General features: G+C 45.5%; 1 protein-coding gene across 1 annotated transcript in view; it reads right to left on the reverse strand.

The window, feature by feature from the left end:
• The window catches only part of GRM7 (glutamate metabotropic receptor 7), a 275498-nt gene that overhangs the window by 1336 nt on the left and 257868 nt on the right, over positions 1-16294 (reverse strand). Inside the window, exon 9 of the mRNA XM_086469667.1 lies at positions 4276-4522. Within this exon, the coding sequence (XP_086325793.1) occupies positions 4276-4522 (247 nt within the window). The remainder of the gene's footprint in view (positions 1-4275; positions 4523-16294) is intronic.

A 16294-nucleotide genomic window follows, 5' to 3' on the forward strand; every position in this document is an offset into this window, starting at 1 on the left:
CTGGGCAGCTCCGCTTCCTTCTCACGGCTGTTCGAGAGGGAAATGCATGAAAGCGAATGCCCTTCCAGTAAGGCCTGCTGGTCCAGCCTGCGAGAAGCCTCACCTCCTCATCACCAAACCGCCAAGATGCTGATTTCCCTCTCGTTCTGTTTGGTACAGCCATGAATTAAAACAAGTGGCGAGGGAAAAGGAGTAATTACATGTAAATCTCCATACAAGCTAAGCATGGGCTGGAGGTTCAAATGTTTTTCTCATAGTCTGACACTCTGCTCTTGCAGCAGAAACACAAGCAGACAGCCGAGCACAAGCACTTGCTATCTGTTCAACTTCAGACTTTGTGAGAAGTGTCTTCTCGAACAGTGTGAAATTCAACCAAAGGCCCACGAGAGCAGAACAGGTGAAAAGTGCCGTGCACCAAATTCTCCAAATCTGCCGCAAACACGCATTAGCAGGAAAAAGCTGTTGAATGAGTAAAAGCATGCACATGCGAGATGGCAAACTGGGATGATTAAGAGGGTTTTCATAAATAATGCAGTTTTAGATTGAAAAGCTTGGCCTTAACATGTTCAGCATGAAAGCCCTCCCGGGTCACGGCTTGGGAGCTCAGCTTGTGAAACTTCTCGCTTCCCATGTATCCTAACAGAAAGCTGCAACACAGCGAGTGAGTCCCTGTTCCTCCTGATGGATGGGATATAAGGCCACTGCATTTCAAGTGTTTTTCCTCCCACGTTAATACAGTTTCTTCTTTTATGCTCACACTAAAACCCCAGTGCTCGAGCCCAGCCCTCCTAAGTGCTCTGCACGTTTTTCTGAGCTCAAATTCCTGCAGATCACCCGAGAGCCGTGCGCAGCGTTTCCACACGATGCTCGGTGCCGCTGCTGAGGACCGCCTGCTCTTGGGAAGGCACTGCGGTAATTAATAGGCCTTCCACTTCTACATGCACTTCTTCAGTTCATTAGCCATCCTTTTAAAGGTCTACTAAATCTTTTTCAAGGCTATTTTTCTGTAAAACCATCCACATTTTGCTTTTAGTTTTGACTGGGGCACGTAAGTAGGACAGGCCATGAATTTGGGCTTAGTCCCCGAATTCCCCAATGTTTGGAGGTACATGAATCCTGTGCTGGTGGCTCAGTGTCAATAATTTCTTAGGGGATAGGAAACATTTCTGTATTTTCAATAGAAATGGCAACTCCAGTCTCCAGTACCTGAGCAAGCCATGAAGAGCAGCATCACCAGGGAATACCATAGAAAATCAAACTGGAAACCCCAGCTGTACTTTTGCACTTACAGAACACACTGGGTAGCCAAGCCAGGCCTGCAGCCAAGCTCGCGTTGCCCAGCACTGATGAGTCTCAGGCTCATCCTTGGGCTCCCTTCAATCCACTCCCTTTCAGTCTGACACAGAGGAGCCTGGTGCAGAGCTCCCGACCAGAACTGCCCACCCCTGGGCGCCTCCGGGCAGCGGGGCACGACCAGGACCTGCCACGGTCGGCCAGCTCCCCTCTGCAGCTGCAGGCGGCTGTTAACGCCATCCTTAGTGGATCAAACCCCATTTTGGAGAGAGGCATACTGAAAATACGGCTCTTTTTCTTTTCTTTTGAAAGAAGACATTTGAGCTTTTAAAAAATGCTCCTAGCATTGATGCATCATCTGGAGCAATTTCTCATTCATATTTCCTATTTTCCAATTGATAAAATTCTGAAAATTTCCCCATCTGCTGCATAAAATACTTTTTGAAGTGAAATTGCTATGAAAACATCAAAACCTTATTTATTTATTCAAAATTTCACTGACAATGAAGTTTGGGGAGATTTGCTTCGATGGCTTTTTTTTTTTTGAGCTCATAAATATGGTTTTCAATTTTTCCACCTAAAAATGGAACTGTAAACATATTTTTTAAGCAAACTATTCAAATTAAAAAATAAAAAGAAACTCAATCCACGTATTCAATGAATTCCACGTGTAGACACACATGCTGCATGTTGCCTGAGTGACAACCTACTGAAGGCTCTGGGAAAGCTCCCATTAACTGCAGCAGTAGCCTGCGCTGGGACTGAGTGTGCCCGAACACTCTAAGTACAGCAGTAGTTTATTTCATTTGATTTTCTAATAATTGTTATCAACACACATATCCAGCGAATGAAATAGTAGTAGTAGGTGCAGCGGATAATATGAACAGATGGTACTATACACATAAATAATTAAAAGATTTAAAAGAAAATTTGTTTTCCAAATCATGACAAAGCCCAGTACTTGGAGAAAGACATATAAATTAATACTATTGCACATTTCCTGGCTGGCTAGGTTGAACACATTCATGTGCTTTAGGATCCTACACGTAATCGAACGAGTTCACAGAAAGCATCCTCCCTTCGCACACAGGAGTTTCGAAGTTGTGAGGGTTTTGCTCCCCGTGGACATCACCCCAGCTTTAAATCAGCCTTAACAGAACCGGGACTGAAGTTTGGATGCTTAAGGCAGAAACTGGCAAGTCTTGGCAAGCAAGGGGATTCTGTCCCTTACTTCATCTCCTGCCTCTTAAAAACATACTCTAGTATATAGTCCTAGGTGAAAAAATGTTGTGTTTTATCAGAAATGCGGGGGTTTAAGTGAGCAATGTTTCTTTTTAATAAACATATCTCCTTCCCAGGGAAAAATCAGACTGTTCTTTGGCAGGGGGGAAACATTCTCAGAAGTCTGAAAAGAGCAATAAGATGCACAGGGGTCTACCTCTGCTACTACCTCGGACATTTCACCACCAGAACTTGTCTGGTTTTCTTGTTGGTCAAGCCTTTGAGTGGAAATCTTTAGATTTCGGTTATTCTGAAGGAGAAACTGCTTCCAACTCGTGTGACCAGCACAGCACTCGGTGCGATGCGGTTCAGCCACACGCACTCACCGGCCCTCTCCCAGCTGCCTCTCAGAATCCCCTTCCCTCCTCCTTCCTTCGCTCCCTCCACCCGCCAAGGCCCTTCCCGACCGCTGTGGGTGCCAGCGCTGCCCGCCCCGCTCGAGGAGCGGCCGCCGCCTGCGCGCTGGAGGGTCAGACCTCCGCAGCATCGCAGCGAGGGGTAGACCTAGAGCCCAGACACAGAGGAAGGGGCTCCTCCACCGTGGCCAGTGCCACCTAGAGCAGGGGACTCTGCAACTCTCCCTCTTGCTGGGTAATACCCCAACGCAGGAAAGACATTTATTTCCTCTTGCAGAGCTCACTGTGACTGCAGGAGGCACAATATGGTCCTTCGTTGATGCGAAGCGTTTCCCTACTGTCTTTTGTCAGAATCACAGTTCAGATAGTTCTGTTTCCAGACAAATTTTGTTTTTCCAGTCAGAATGTATTTTGTATACCTGCATGATAAGACATCACAGGAAAATACTCAAGGGGTGAATAAAGGGAGGAAAAGTGCTGCGTCAATAATTTGCTGGCTGTTTCCACTTTGCTTTGACAGCAGAGAATCTGCTTTGAGGCAGATATTCAGATGGCAGTTAATAGACAAGAAGTGGCAGGGATTTCAGCAGCAAATGGATGAACGGATCATGGGCAAGGAAAGGGCATTTCTCCACATTCAGATCTGTTTTTCATAAAAACTGCAGACATGCCTAAACCTTTCCAATATGCTACAAAGTTGTGCAGCTGTCTCCTTCCTCAACTCATTCCAGATTCAAATGCAAATCAAACTTGATGGCCTCAGTATGTAATTTTGTGCTACAATATCCCATGCAACGCACATTAAGGAGACTGGAAGCATCTTTTCGATCTATTTTCCTTTTAAATCAGTGGCAAGATTTGCATTAGGACCGGATAAAATCCTTAAATGGGAACCTTTAAGGATTTTGACATTTTTTGCAAAGAAATCTTGCAAGACATAAAATTATAACTCAGGTTATCAGAGTTATCAATGAGTGTGGTACTTGTCCCTCCATCCATCCTGGAAACTGTACCTGCCAGGGTTAGGAAGGTTTGAGTTTGACACAGGCTGAAGGGGCTGGTACTCAAGGATGCTGCTGATCTCTCGCTCACAGAGGAGGGAAAGGAGGAGGAGTTACTCACAGCTACCAAACATTTTGCGAGGAGTTGCCGCCAAATGGCACAACTCAAACAAGTGAGGAGGAAATAGAGAATGTAAATTAAAAAAAAAAATAAATATATTTATGAGATATCAAAACTCTTTAATTGGGAAGAGCAAATAACATGAAGACCCTAAACCTCAGATATTGGTCAACGCCTCCAAAACCCCCAGCCAGGCAACGAAGAGAAGGTCAGCAGTACTTACTGTTTGGGTCTACGTTCTCACACAGCTCCGTTTTGGCTTCGCCGTTGGGCCTGTCACTGGGTTTGTGCGAGAGCCGTGACGACATGGTCGCTGCTGTGACCACAGCCTTGAAGCTGCGTTTCCGTTTCTGGACGTTTAGCTCAGGGTGGAAGATGATGATGTACACCTTCGGCATGTAAAGCATCCCCAGGGCCACTGAAGCACTTAAGTTCATGGATATTGTAAGCGTGGTAGTTTGTATGTAGAGCTAGGAGACACAACACATGAGACACTATTACAAATAAGATGGCTGGGCAGAGGGCTGTAGTATTGCAAACGTTAAGTAAAAGCAATTTTCAATGAGTTTCCAACCGAAGACGCGAGCTGAGACTTCCGCGCTGCCAGCCACCGTGAGGTCCAACGCACGTCAGCCACCTGGTGGATCAACAGCCTCGTTGGAGGCTCAAGGCTGGAAAATTTCCATGTCCTTAACAACACAGTTTCTACTGTATGCTTATTTAAAGAGTGAAGATCAGATTTGGACTGAAATAATGCTGGTATAAATTTAAATTTAGGTCTACTGTAAGTTACAGAAGAGGAACTATAATAACACAAGTTAGTAAAAAAACCTTATTTTTTTTTAATTTCGGGAAGGTGGGATTTTTTTGCTTTTACTATAATTCTCTTCAATTCATTGAAATAACTTACACAGAGAATACACAATGATTTGTGTTCTCGTGACATTCAGCTATGCTTAGCATGCAAAAATAGAAGATATGCAAGTCAGAGAACAGGTGCTGCCATGAGAGGTGTATTCAAAGAAACCACAAGGATTCAAAAATATACTCTGCACATATACAGGCGTAGAAAAGCCTTTTTTTTTTTTTTTTTTTTTAAAATTACCTTTTCAGAAGACACACTATTAGGTAAACTAGAACAATTCTCATGACTTAAGAGGGTTAGGCACAGTTAAAAGGCACAGAGACAGCACAATACAGGTGCGAGGGAGCTGAAGAGGGAGCAAAATCTATGCGGATCCTCTTCAAAAATTAAATATAGAGTAAATCCGTATAGATGGGAAAATCATTACACATTGAAGGTGATTTCTTCAGAACACTATTTCCTCTTCTCCTCCTACTGAGTGTTAATCAGTCTGAATTTCTGACGGAAAAGCTCCATGAATAAATATAATGGCAGAGTAAAATGCTGACTCTGCCCAGGTACTTCCAAATTCCCATATTTAGAAAAATATGAATGTCTCCAGACTTTCTAGCTATATCTACACAGCAGTTGCTATTATAGTGATTAAGACCACCATTGGAAGCAATAAAATGCCTTACAGAAAACATAAAAAACGTGCTACGCACGGATGTGTCTCCATCCAGATGCAGACAAGCAGAAACTGAAGCGCTTTCTCAGTTTCTATTTACTTGTTATCAGACGAAAATTACACCGATGTTGTCAGAAATTTTGCCAACATCCAGACCCAGCTCATCTGGTGAAAAGCTACCCTGGGCCAAGCTACACCATTTGAGGCTGGGAGGAGCCCAAGAGGTCACCTCATCTAAACCCCTGCCCCAAGGAGCGGCCATTCACACCAGAACTAGTTCGGACAGACCACCTTGTCTCCTCAGGCCCTAAACCCACCCTCTGAGGGAGGTTTCACAGCCTCCCAACCAAACTCTCACAAAGGGCTCAGGTCTCCAAAAGGCTCCATTTGAAGGACACTGCTAATTGTCCTCTCCTGGTGGCACAGAGAGCATGTGGCCACCACACCCTTCTCTTACCTTCTTTTAGATATCTAAGTAGCTACTGCCTTGTGGGGAACTTTTAAAGAGCAGTATGGTACCACATTTCCCCTTGGTCTTTGACAGATAATGACATAATATCTCCCAATTTCAGCCACTGGGAATATCTCAGGCCCTTCTGTCTCCCCCTAACCTGGACGCTGCTGTTGACCTGCTGCTTCACCAAGAGGCGATGCTCCAAACCAAGTGTGGTGCTCTACCGAAGGCATCCTCGCTGGGGGATTATTCCCTGAATTTATCTCATAGCACTGCTGTGAAACACGGTGTTTATTTTTCGCAGTGAGGTAGTGTTGCAGCCTTTGCCGCAGAGTTACTACCCTACCGGTTGCTCCTCACCTTATGCCTTGCAGTTGAACGTTGTTACACTACAGATATACACCCTGTACCTTTATTTCCATGCACGTAAGCACTATGTCTATTTATCTTATAGGGACATTTAAAAGAGAAGACAGTTCACAACGCATTTGCTTCCTTGGAGCTGATCCTCCTTTCAGTTATGTTCCCATAAATCAGCTGTAACTCACCAGGGTCAAGCTCATTGCATCGATATTAATAACACAGACTTCAATACTCATTAAATACATTAATAGCTAGAAGTGAAATATATAACATGTAATATCTAAGGGCTAAAGGATACACAGGAAGGTACCTTCCTCATCTTCAAAGAGTTTGTAACTTACTACCAGCTTTTACCCTTGCTAATTTAGGTAACTATTATTTCTGTTTTATAGAAGCTCCTGCAATTGTTACAGGAGCTGCAGGTACCGCCACCTCTACAGCCCAGGAAGATGCAGTGGGCTGCGTGCTTGCCAAACGGCACTACGCCTAGGGACTGTCTGGTTCCCAGCTCGGTGTCCAGACCACAAGTCTCTCTGCTAACGCCTGGGAAGCGAGCTCGCTTAAAAACTGTCTGCGGTCCTTCTGGTTTAGTCGGAAAAGGACATGGCTCTGTAACACGTGGTTAGTACGAACTCCCTCTGTTTCTACACACAAGACACGTAACTAAACCTGACGGGCACGGAATACCCACTAAGCAGTATTACTGAATGAGATCTACATTTCTAGGAGGTGAGGAAAGATCTATGTCAGGGAAGAGCTCTGTCAGAAACACAGAAGATGTACCCGTACTTCAAAGCGGTGTTTTGCTCAGCGGTTCTCTCAGATGACTTGAACTCACAGACAGGCTGCTCAAGTAGCCATATGGTGAAAAAAATGCACAGTAACGTTTTACAACTAACTCTTGATTCACTTCCCTAGAGAATATAAAAGCCTTTATCAAGAAAACAGGGATTTGGACCACAGGGCAAAAAAACCCAAAATTAAAAAAAAAAAGAAAGGGGGGAAGCCAATGGCACAGCATTGCCAGCACGACACACATAGTTAGTTGTTTCTGTTCCACAGACAGAAATAGCATATTTATGTTTGACTACAGATTTTCTTTGCCCAAATCCCACTTCTTCTTCAGCATGGAAAGCAACAGCTCCCCGTAGGAATTCTGATGAACTAGTCAGTTAATATAACTATTAAGTAAATAATCACCGCACTCATAGACACATATGTCATAGACAGGCTGTGTGTGACAGCAACTAAAAATCCTCAAAAAGCAGAAGGAAAGATGCATTTGGAGCAAGAGCTACATTTAAAAGCAAGAAGTTTGCAAACGAGTCCTCAGCAGAAGTACTTGTTACCTACGCGTGGCCTTTTCTGAGTTTCGGTACAGCGGAGGACCTGGCCATGCGATGCGAGAGTTTTTTTTCCCAAAAAGAGAAGATAGGGACAAGCGAAGCTAAGAACCAAGAGGGGAAGGGGATCCTGTTTGCCCAGCTCCCTTGGCACGGGACACACAGCCCGCACCGAGGCCCCCCGCTCTTGCGCAGGAGCCGGGTAACCGTGTTTGAGGGCTTGTGGGTTTGCAGGTACCGTCAGCTACCGGCGAAAATCCACCACCGGAGCCATGCGGCGTCCTCGGAGCTGCTGCTCCTGACACGGGTGTTTCGGGTGGGTGGGCGGAGGTTTCCCGAGACATCGCGGGGGGTGGCTCCCGACAGCAGGTTTCTGCACCGTGCTCGAGCACCGCCACATGCCACGGCCAGCGGCTCCCCTCCGTGGTTTCTCCATGGGCTACAGCAGCGGGGTCTGGCCTTGCTTGGAGGTGACTCTACCCTGAGGATGGTTTCACCCAACGTTTCCCCTCAATCCTGGCCTGCCATGGCTGCAGAAGCTGCAACCAGCAGAGTGCCAGGAACATCCTTATCTAGGGGCACCCAGGTGTTCATTTTTATTTCTTTCTGCTATTAAGGGGTTGGAGGTGAAATGATTATTTAGCCAACGGGGTCGTCTGCAGCACCACGCCAGCGAAGCTTCCTGCCTCGCAAATGCCGATGGGAGATAAAAGGGAGAAAAGCGCTTTTGTAGAACAAGGCAAGATGAGTGACACACAATGCTTCTCATGACAAATGGGAGCTTTATAAAGATAAGGGAAACTAATAGATATGCTTATTATGCAGAGCCTTAGTTTTATGTATTTTATCTCTGCTTTGTGGTTTTACCAGTCAAACATAAAAATGCAGTTTACGTGAAACTATTTCATTTCTTATTTCACTTCTTCTGATAAACTCTCTGAAAGCATTTTAGATGAATGCAAATGGGTGACTTAAAATACAAAGGATAAGATTTAACCGACAATGGGAGTCTAATAATTCATGCGTGCCTTTTACAGCTGGCTGGTGAACCTGGGAGTTTCCAAACCTGATATCAAATTAAGAAATTAAGATGCAGATTTAGCGAGAGATGCTCGAACTTGACCTGAATGAGAACTGGAACTGAGCTAAGCATTGCCCGTGGAAATCAAATCTTTCTAAAAACAATGCCATGTTGGTCTCTGCAAGCCCATGCCCACGGAGGGTTTGAAGGCACGTTTGCTACGACATTAGGACAAAGTCATTCCGGAGGGTCATCCTTACTCACATCTCTCACCTCCTCTCTCTGAGACTCTGAATTTTAACAAATTTTAACTTAACACACTGCCATTACAAATGCGTCAGACTTTGAAGCAGTGCATTGGAGAAAACTCAACCCTAAGGATATCATTCACATGCAAAGGCACTTAGATTTTATCATTTATTTTACATAAATGATTTCCATTTGAATTTTACATTTTCCATGTTTTCCAGATTCTTGCTTTATTCATGCAAATGATGAAAATTACCTTCAAAACCTTGTGAGAAAATTAGACTGGTCCTGAATACACACATCTAATAACCAGCAATTTTTATAGAACAAATTATATCAATGGATGATTTTGCATGGGCTGGGATTACTCTCAGAGGTAAGGCACTGGCAGATCAGGCCTTTCGGGCTTTGCTAACCCAGTGGACAGGTTTCCAGCTGCTGGGCCATTCTAACTGAGCGCATAGCTGCAGATCTTAGAAAAGTCTCTTTAGGAGTCAGGAATACTTTTTGTAGGCTAATGTTTTGCATTCACAGCCTAATCACAAGCAACCGCTCCTTTTATCTAATCCAGCCTTCTAATTATGCAGTGAATTGTGTTATTTTGTAGTATGGAAATAAAGTGGTAGCTTGAGATATTTTTGGACTTGTGTTATCACAAACCAATTTATCTCACTTTTATATGGGAATTAAAACAAATGTTCTTACATATGAAGCAGACAGTTTATAAATCTCCCAGAAGACTCTACCAGGTCATCTGAAGATTTCATCTCATTCTCTACATTATGTTGTGCAAACATAAGCATGAGAAACATTCTTTAATAAAAATTAAAATTAGCTTCCACTGCACTATATGTTTGCAAAAATATGGAAAGCAAAAAGACTTGAATATAAATTTTAGTGTCTTATGCCCCTAACCCACCGAAGTTACTACATCATTTTAAAGGCAAATAGAAAATGGAAAATATATGTTTTCCAGGGAAACCTGTGTTTCCTGTGCTTTTGACTTCAAGTCAGCTTTGCTCAGGAAGGACCACTGCCCTTCTACCTCCCACAGGGCATTGCCCTTTTGTCACCCAAACCGCTGCAAGGGGCTATGTCACGTTTCTCACAGAGCAACCTCAGCTGCTATTACCCAGGGCAGGGGTCGCTGGACCAAAATCTCCAGTCACAAAGCACCCCTAAAACTATGCTAATTCAAGAGGGACTGAAGAGTCCGCAGCTGCTTCCATCCTTTTTGGGACCATTTCTGCCCCTCTGACCACAGCCCTGCACGGGCCTTCCAGTGCGACTCCCGTTTTTTGGCAGCACCATACCCTCAGCTGAAAAAACCCCAGCTGTAAAAGCAAATGCCGTTCTCGTTTCCTTAGACAGCTTGATTTATGGAAGTTTCAGGCAACGGCAACTTTACCCAGACAACCACGTCTTTCCACAAGGATTGCACACCTCTGTTGTCTGAGAAATACGAAATAGTGTGTGTGAAGCAGTCCTGTCAGCTCTCTTTACCGGCCCGGCTCAGCAATCCTCTTTTCATGCCCCACTGAGGCTTTCCAGCAGCCCGGTTGCACATCACAGGTTCCCGCTGGCGGCTCCCGCGGATCCAGACATGCGCTCGCTTTCTTCACTTGGATGGTACCAGTTCAACTGCAGATAATACCACACCGCCCTGGAGCTTATCTGCTGACAACTTCCAGGACCCCTGCCTCTGTCCCCATCCTTTTAAGCATCATAATCTGCTCAAGCTGTCACTTAGCAGTACCCTTTGGAGAACGGAGCAGTTTAAAAAAAACAAAACTCTTTTCCTAGATTAGAAGGTTTTAGCAGCGCTTAGGGAAAGTGGTTTCCCTTTCTTTTAAGCTAATATTATTTTAGGAAAAAAACCCAACCCAAACACCACAAAACACCCCTGCTGTGGACACCAGGCTCCAGCATTTTAGACAGAAGGGGCAAACATCTGGCAAACAATCCAAAAGACAGAGATTTCCAGTTGCAGGAGATGACTTAATAGAAGAGAGACAGTGACTACACGATTTGTCCGCTGTTCTAACCTACTGCTTCTAATAGTATTAATATAATCCACGCTGTATCAGTAGTTCATCATACTTTTATAGCGTTTGAATATTTTATAGGCAAAAAACCTACACGTCCGTGCCAACACACACACTCTATACTTACGACGGGCACTCAAGGTCGCAACGGCAAGCAATCAGTGCCGTCACGTCAAACCAGGGCTCCCTGTGCTACTTGGGTTTGGTCTCCTGGTACATCGGCACTACAGATACAGCCATCAACTACGTGATCACGCGTGCCTGTTCCTCAGGACTCCCTTAATTAATGGATGATTATTTCAATATGCTATTTTTTCCCTATTCTTCAACCTGTTAATTCCATTGCTCAGTAAGCATACCCTTTGATCCCTGTTGTGAAGACATAATGCCTACTTTCTTGGTAAGTTTTCTACACATTTTTGCCTATCTGTGCTGTTGCACTGCTCCGTGTGTGCTCTTCACAGCGCGTGGAAGACAACCGCGTTGCGCTGCAGAGGTGAGCGTCAGCGGTGCTTCAGGCACACAACCCAACAGCAGCGTCAGACAGGCAACGGCATGCAAATCGGGACGCTCGCGAAGTTTTACAAATGACAACGGATGCTACCCAAGGGACGTTTGATAAACAAATCATAGTAGTTATGCTGATTGCAGTTATTACTGTACAAAATAGCAAGGCACGCAAATAGCCTTTGTGAAATGTCTGTGGGAATGTCACAGAATCAGTCGTACCATTTAATTATAAATTCTGTGCTTAGCAATTATACGAAAGGTGACACTGAAGGAAATGATGGGATTTTAGTTTCAGAAAATTTCCCTTTAATGGTTGGTTGTTCTGCAGGCTGACAGCGCTAGAGGGGCTTATCAAGCACGCCCTGCTCGTGAGCACCCCGGTCCGGGCTGCTCCCGGTGCTGAGGCCAGGCTCAGCGGACGGGCTGCACAGCCCCGGCACACGGGGGTACGCATGGCGTGGCACGTGGGACACGTGGGCTTTGGGGCACGAGTGGAGCCCCTGGAATTTTCTTTTTTTTTTTTTTTTTTTCCCCAAGTTGATTTTCAAGCTAAAGCCCGTGTTTGTTCTCCAGCTCAACAAGGAGCTTTGTGTGCCCGACAGGGACCATTTAACTGGCTGGCTGCAGCAGACCTGAGGTTGGATGGCTTTCATCAGTGAAAATAGTCGCTCTATTAATTTAGTGTCCTTTGGAAATTCTCACAATATTACATCTGGTAAATCAGAAAAAAATGCAGGTTAACTTTGTGGATATATTTCAGCGTAATGGAAAACCAAAAACAGTTCCACAGGAGCAGCAAGTACCCACAGAGTAACATCCCTATTTACTCAGAGAGGTAAAAGTAAAGAAGATGAAGTTTGGAAAGTTACTCCCCAAATTACTTTTCTTTTACACCCAGTAATAACAATCACATCTCACTCTTTCAAGAGGCCATCGGCTATCTGCTGGCCCTCACTAAGCCAGAGCTCACATCAGCACAGGAGCAAAAGTATTTATCTTGTGGTGGCAGCTCTGCAGTAACGAGAGGTGGGGAGAAACATTTTGCCTTCAAATTATTTTTTTTTTTTCAGGGCAGTTTAAGACAACTCTTCCAACAGGTTCATATACCTTTGAAGGCTTTTTCTTCTTTGCTAATAACGAAATGACTAAATATCACAGACTGTTCTGTGCTTTTTTGTAGATGCAATCTCTGTATTTATCCTTATAAACCAGAAACTTCAGGGTTCCAACTAAACTGCAGAAGTAGTAACTAACAGATAGTCACAAAACCATTGTGTGCCTGGGTGAGTTTCTTTTGTGCATTTAACCAGAGACAATTATTATTCTTACTAAGAGAACAAGGAGGGAGCTGAGAAAAGATTCCGATTTGAAGAAACGTTACTGTTGAAGCAGAAAACAAAAGGGCATTAATCTCCTCAGGAAACTGGCCAATCCTTGCATGTTATATACGGTGAAGCATCGAGTCAGCTGCTGAGTTTCCACCACTTCATCTCCAAAGGTGACCAAAAGCAAAGTGGCCGCCAGCAGGAAGCATTGCCTTTAACGACAATATTCAGTTGTCCTGGACAAGTAAACGCACAGGGGACTCAGTCTAAGAACTACTTCTGTCAGCGTTGGCTTTTAGGATGATAAATAACCGCTCACTGCTGCCCAGTTCCGCTCTGGTTCTGGGAGGGATTAAAATTCGGTGCTAGCCTGCTGCCACGGGGGCAGCAAATGCAACACGTGGCGCGGAGCGCGGGCCGGGCGAGGGCAGCAGATGGAAGGCAGCTCTTCCTGAGGGCCCGACGGCTGACACGAACGTGAGCGTGCACACGCCCTCGCTGCTGTGTGCTCTGCACAGCGCGTGGCCTCAGACGCCCTTTCAACCTGTGGCAAAGCACGCACCTCCGTTAACCTCAGCGACGCAGCGCAACCTGCTTTACTGATACGGTCTCTGCTCTGATGTGCACCACCTTCAAAAAAATACCTGCAGAGAGGCAAAGATCTTTCAAGCTTTACCCGGAGAGCCGTTAGGATCTATCGCAATGGAGCAGGACCGCCCTGCATGGCAGCGGCCCCTGCCCGGCACATTGCTCCAACAGCTCACGCAAGGACCTTCATGGGTGCTTTCCTGAAGCTTCTGCGCAGCCACGGTGCTCCCTGGCAGCAACTGGTTGCAGTTGCATGGCCAGTGATTCAAACCAACCAAAGGAGAATGTCTCAAGCAGAAGCATCTAATCGACGGACTTGCTGGGGGCAAAATCAAAGCCAAGTCAAGGAGCTGGATGCTCCTGGAGATGTCACCGTTGTAGCTCCAAGCCCACCTCACCGCAGGGACCATATCAGGTTCCCCTGAACAGCGTTTCTAAATAGAAGCGTAAACCCCTCGTGGTTACCTTAATTATCCAGTTGTGAGACGTCCGTGCTCACGCCCAGCCCTCCGCACGCCTGTGCCCCCAGGGGCCGGCGCACCCTCAGCCCATCTCCACCTCCATCCCCGCTCCAGCACAAGCTGCTGCGGAACGAGGGGTGACTCTCGCCCCGACTCACAGCGACAGGGACGGCCGCTTCTCAGGCGCGCACGACAAGCGCCGCCACCGCTCACAGGACGCCGCACGCCGCGAACAGCAGAGGTGACCCGCAGAGTCGGCTTTAGAAACACGGGTTCTCCCCTGCCCGAGGAAACCGCTGATGCTAAAGCAAGCTTTGGATCCGGCATTTCTGGCCACCTGACGACCAGCTGTGATGTTCTGAAAAGTTGCTGTAAGGCACATCACGAAGCACAGAGATCCGGGAGCAGAACACGCCCAGAGCTGTGAAATTCCCCTTGTCACAAGGGTGCCAGATGGGATCTTGTTCCCTCCTTACGATACAGCAAAACACGGCAGACACCGATGCACAGGTACCACGCTGGGAGAAAGAGCGAGGGTGTGATAACGCTGATAAACCCTCAGACGTGCTTACAAACGCCGTCACGTTCACTGCTCCCGGCGGTTACCAGCTTGGCAATGACAACATCACACACCAGAGTTATGCAGGTAATGGGTGTGATGAATTATGTTTCAATATTTTTCTAGCAGCAAGAGGCTTAGCATACCAAAGGGAAAATTGGGGTCATATTCTGAAAGATTACCACCTGCAGAGGCCAAATGCAAAGGCAGACAGTACAGCAGTAAACAGGTCTAAAAGGACTAATTTCCAATTCCCTCTGCCTGCACTGTAAAACTGTTCCTTCTAATGTCACACTGCCAAAGCCAACTTGAATTTTCATGTCCTAAGAGTGCCCGACACATCTAGTTTTTCAGCTTGCATCTCACAGGCAAACGTGCAGAGTGAAGATGAAGCAAATGTATGTACTTTAAATATATTTCAGCTATTGGAGCTAAATACTTTATACAGCTTGTTCTCTTATAATAGGAACTTCCTTATGCAAGACATTTGCATACATCAGAAAAAATAAATATTTATGGATTATATCCATAAAACTTGTACGATAATTCAAAATACCACATGATAAAGCACTTGCTCTGAGGGTTATGATGCAGACGCAGAAGGAGGAGGAATTTTGTCTCTCCAGCCTGTGAGAGAAACTCTAGCAGCTTATCTAAAAGGAAATTAAATTATTCAGATAATTGGACAGAGCAGCGATGGAAAAGCATGTTGCTGCTTTCAAAGGGCATCAAATGGCTAAAAGAGAAATTGAAGCAGTATCAAAGACAGTCCCACAAGTCAAATGGTTTATACAGACTATATTCAGCAGAGCTTCACATCCGCTGGAAAGAAGAGCCGGTTTTACTTTCTGTATCAGTTACAGAGACAATAAAGATGCCCATGAACTACTCAGAATCACTTGGGAGTTGCTCAGCCAAGAAATGAACAGCGATGGCCCTGGCTTAAGTCAACAAAGGATTAAAGCTGTTTCAAATTGGTGATTCCCTGGAACTGACTTTATGAGGATTTCTGAATTTTGTTGTCTCTTTTGAAGTAGAAATTAGGCACAGAAGGATGGGCCAGCAAAACAACCTTCTTGCAAGGACAGTAACGTTTGAAGCGAGGTCCGTGCACCTCCGTGACTGAACTAAGATGAAGTTCTGTCTCCTTTCGGATTCGTCTGCTCTTGTTGTATCTGTTCTGGAGATACAGCGCTGCTCTGCAATGCTGCTGTCCCTGGCATGGTGACGAGAAATGTGTGTCCTACTGCAGAGCCGAGGGTGGTGGCTGGGCCGCCATGGATGGTGGCAAGGCTGTGAACCACGTCCAGGTTACAGCGAGGATGAGCCCTCCCAGTCCTGAATCTGTTCACACAGGTAACGGTGATGGAGAGCCGGGAAACGGCTGCACGTGCCTCTCCTTACATTCTTCTTCTCTGCTGATTACATGTCCGTAAGCTGATGGACATAAGAATTTGAGATGGGTGTTTTCCCACAGGGACCTCGGCTGTCTACTGTTACCCAGCGCAGATATCTGTTCACAACAGGAGTGTCCTGAGACCCACCAAATCGTTTCACTTGGGTCACTAAGGGGTCTTCAGGTGATAAGAAATTTCAGTCACAGCAGAGTTTGGCTCTATTTCAAGCACAGACAGAAGCAAATAGCTCAAGAAATCCCATTATCAATCCTCAGAACTGTCTAATATCTCTTGCTCGACATTCGTGTTGGTTATAATAGCTATAAAATAAGTTACACATCACTAAAAGAGACAAACACAAAGTGCAACAGAAGTAATGTACATCCCCAACTTCA

Source organism: Leptosomus discolor, chromosome 9 (assembly GCF_034619465.1).
Source record: "Leptosomus discolor isolate bLepDis1 chromosome 9, bLepDis1.hap2, whole genome shotgun sequence".
NCBI classification, from domain to species: Eukaryota; Metazoa; Chordata; class Aves; order Leptosomiformes; family Leptosomidae; genus Leptosomus; species Leptosomus discolor.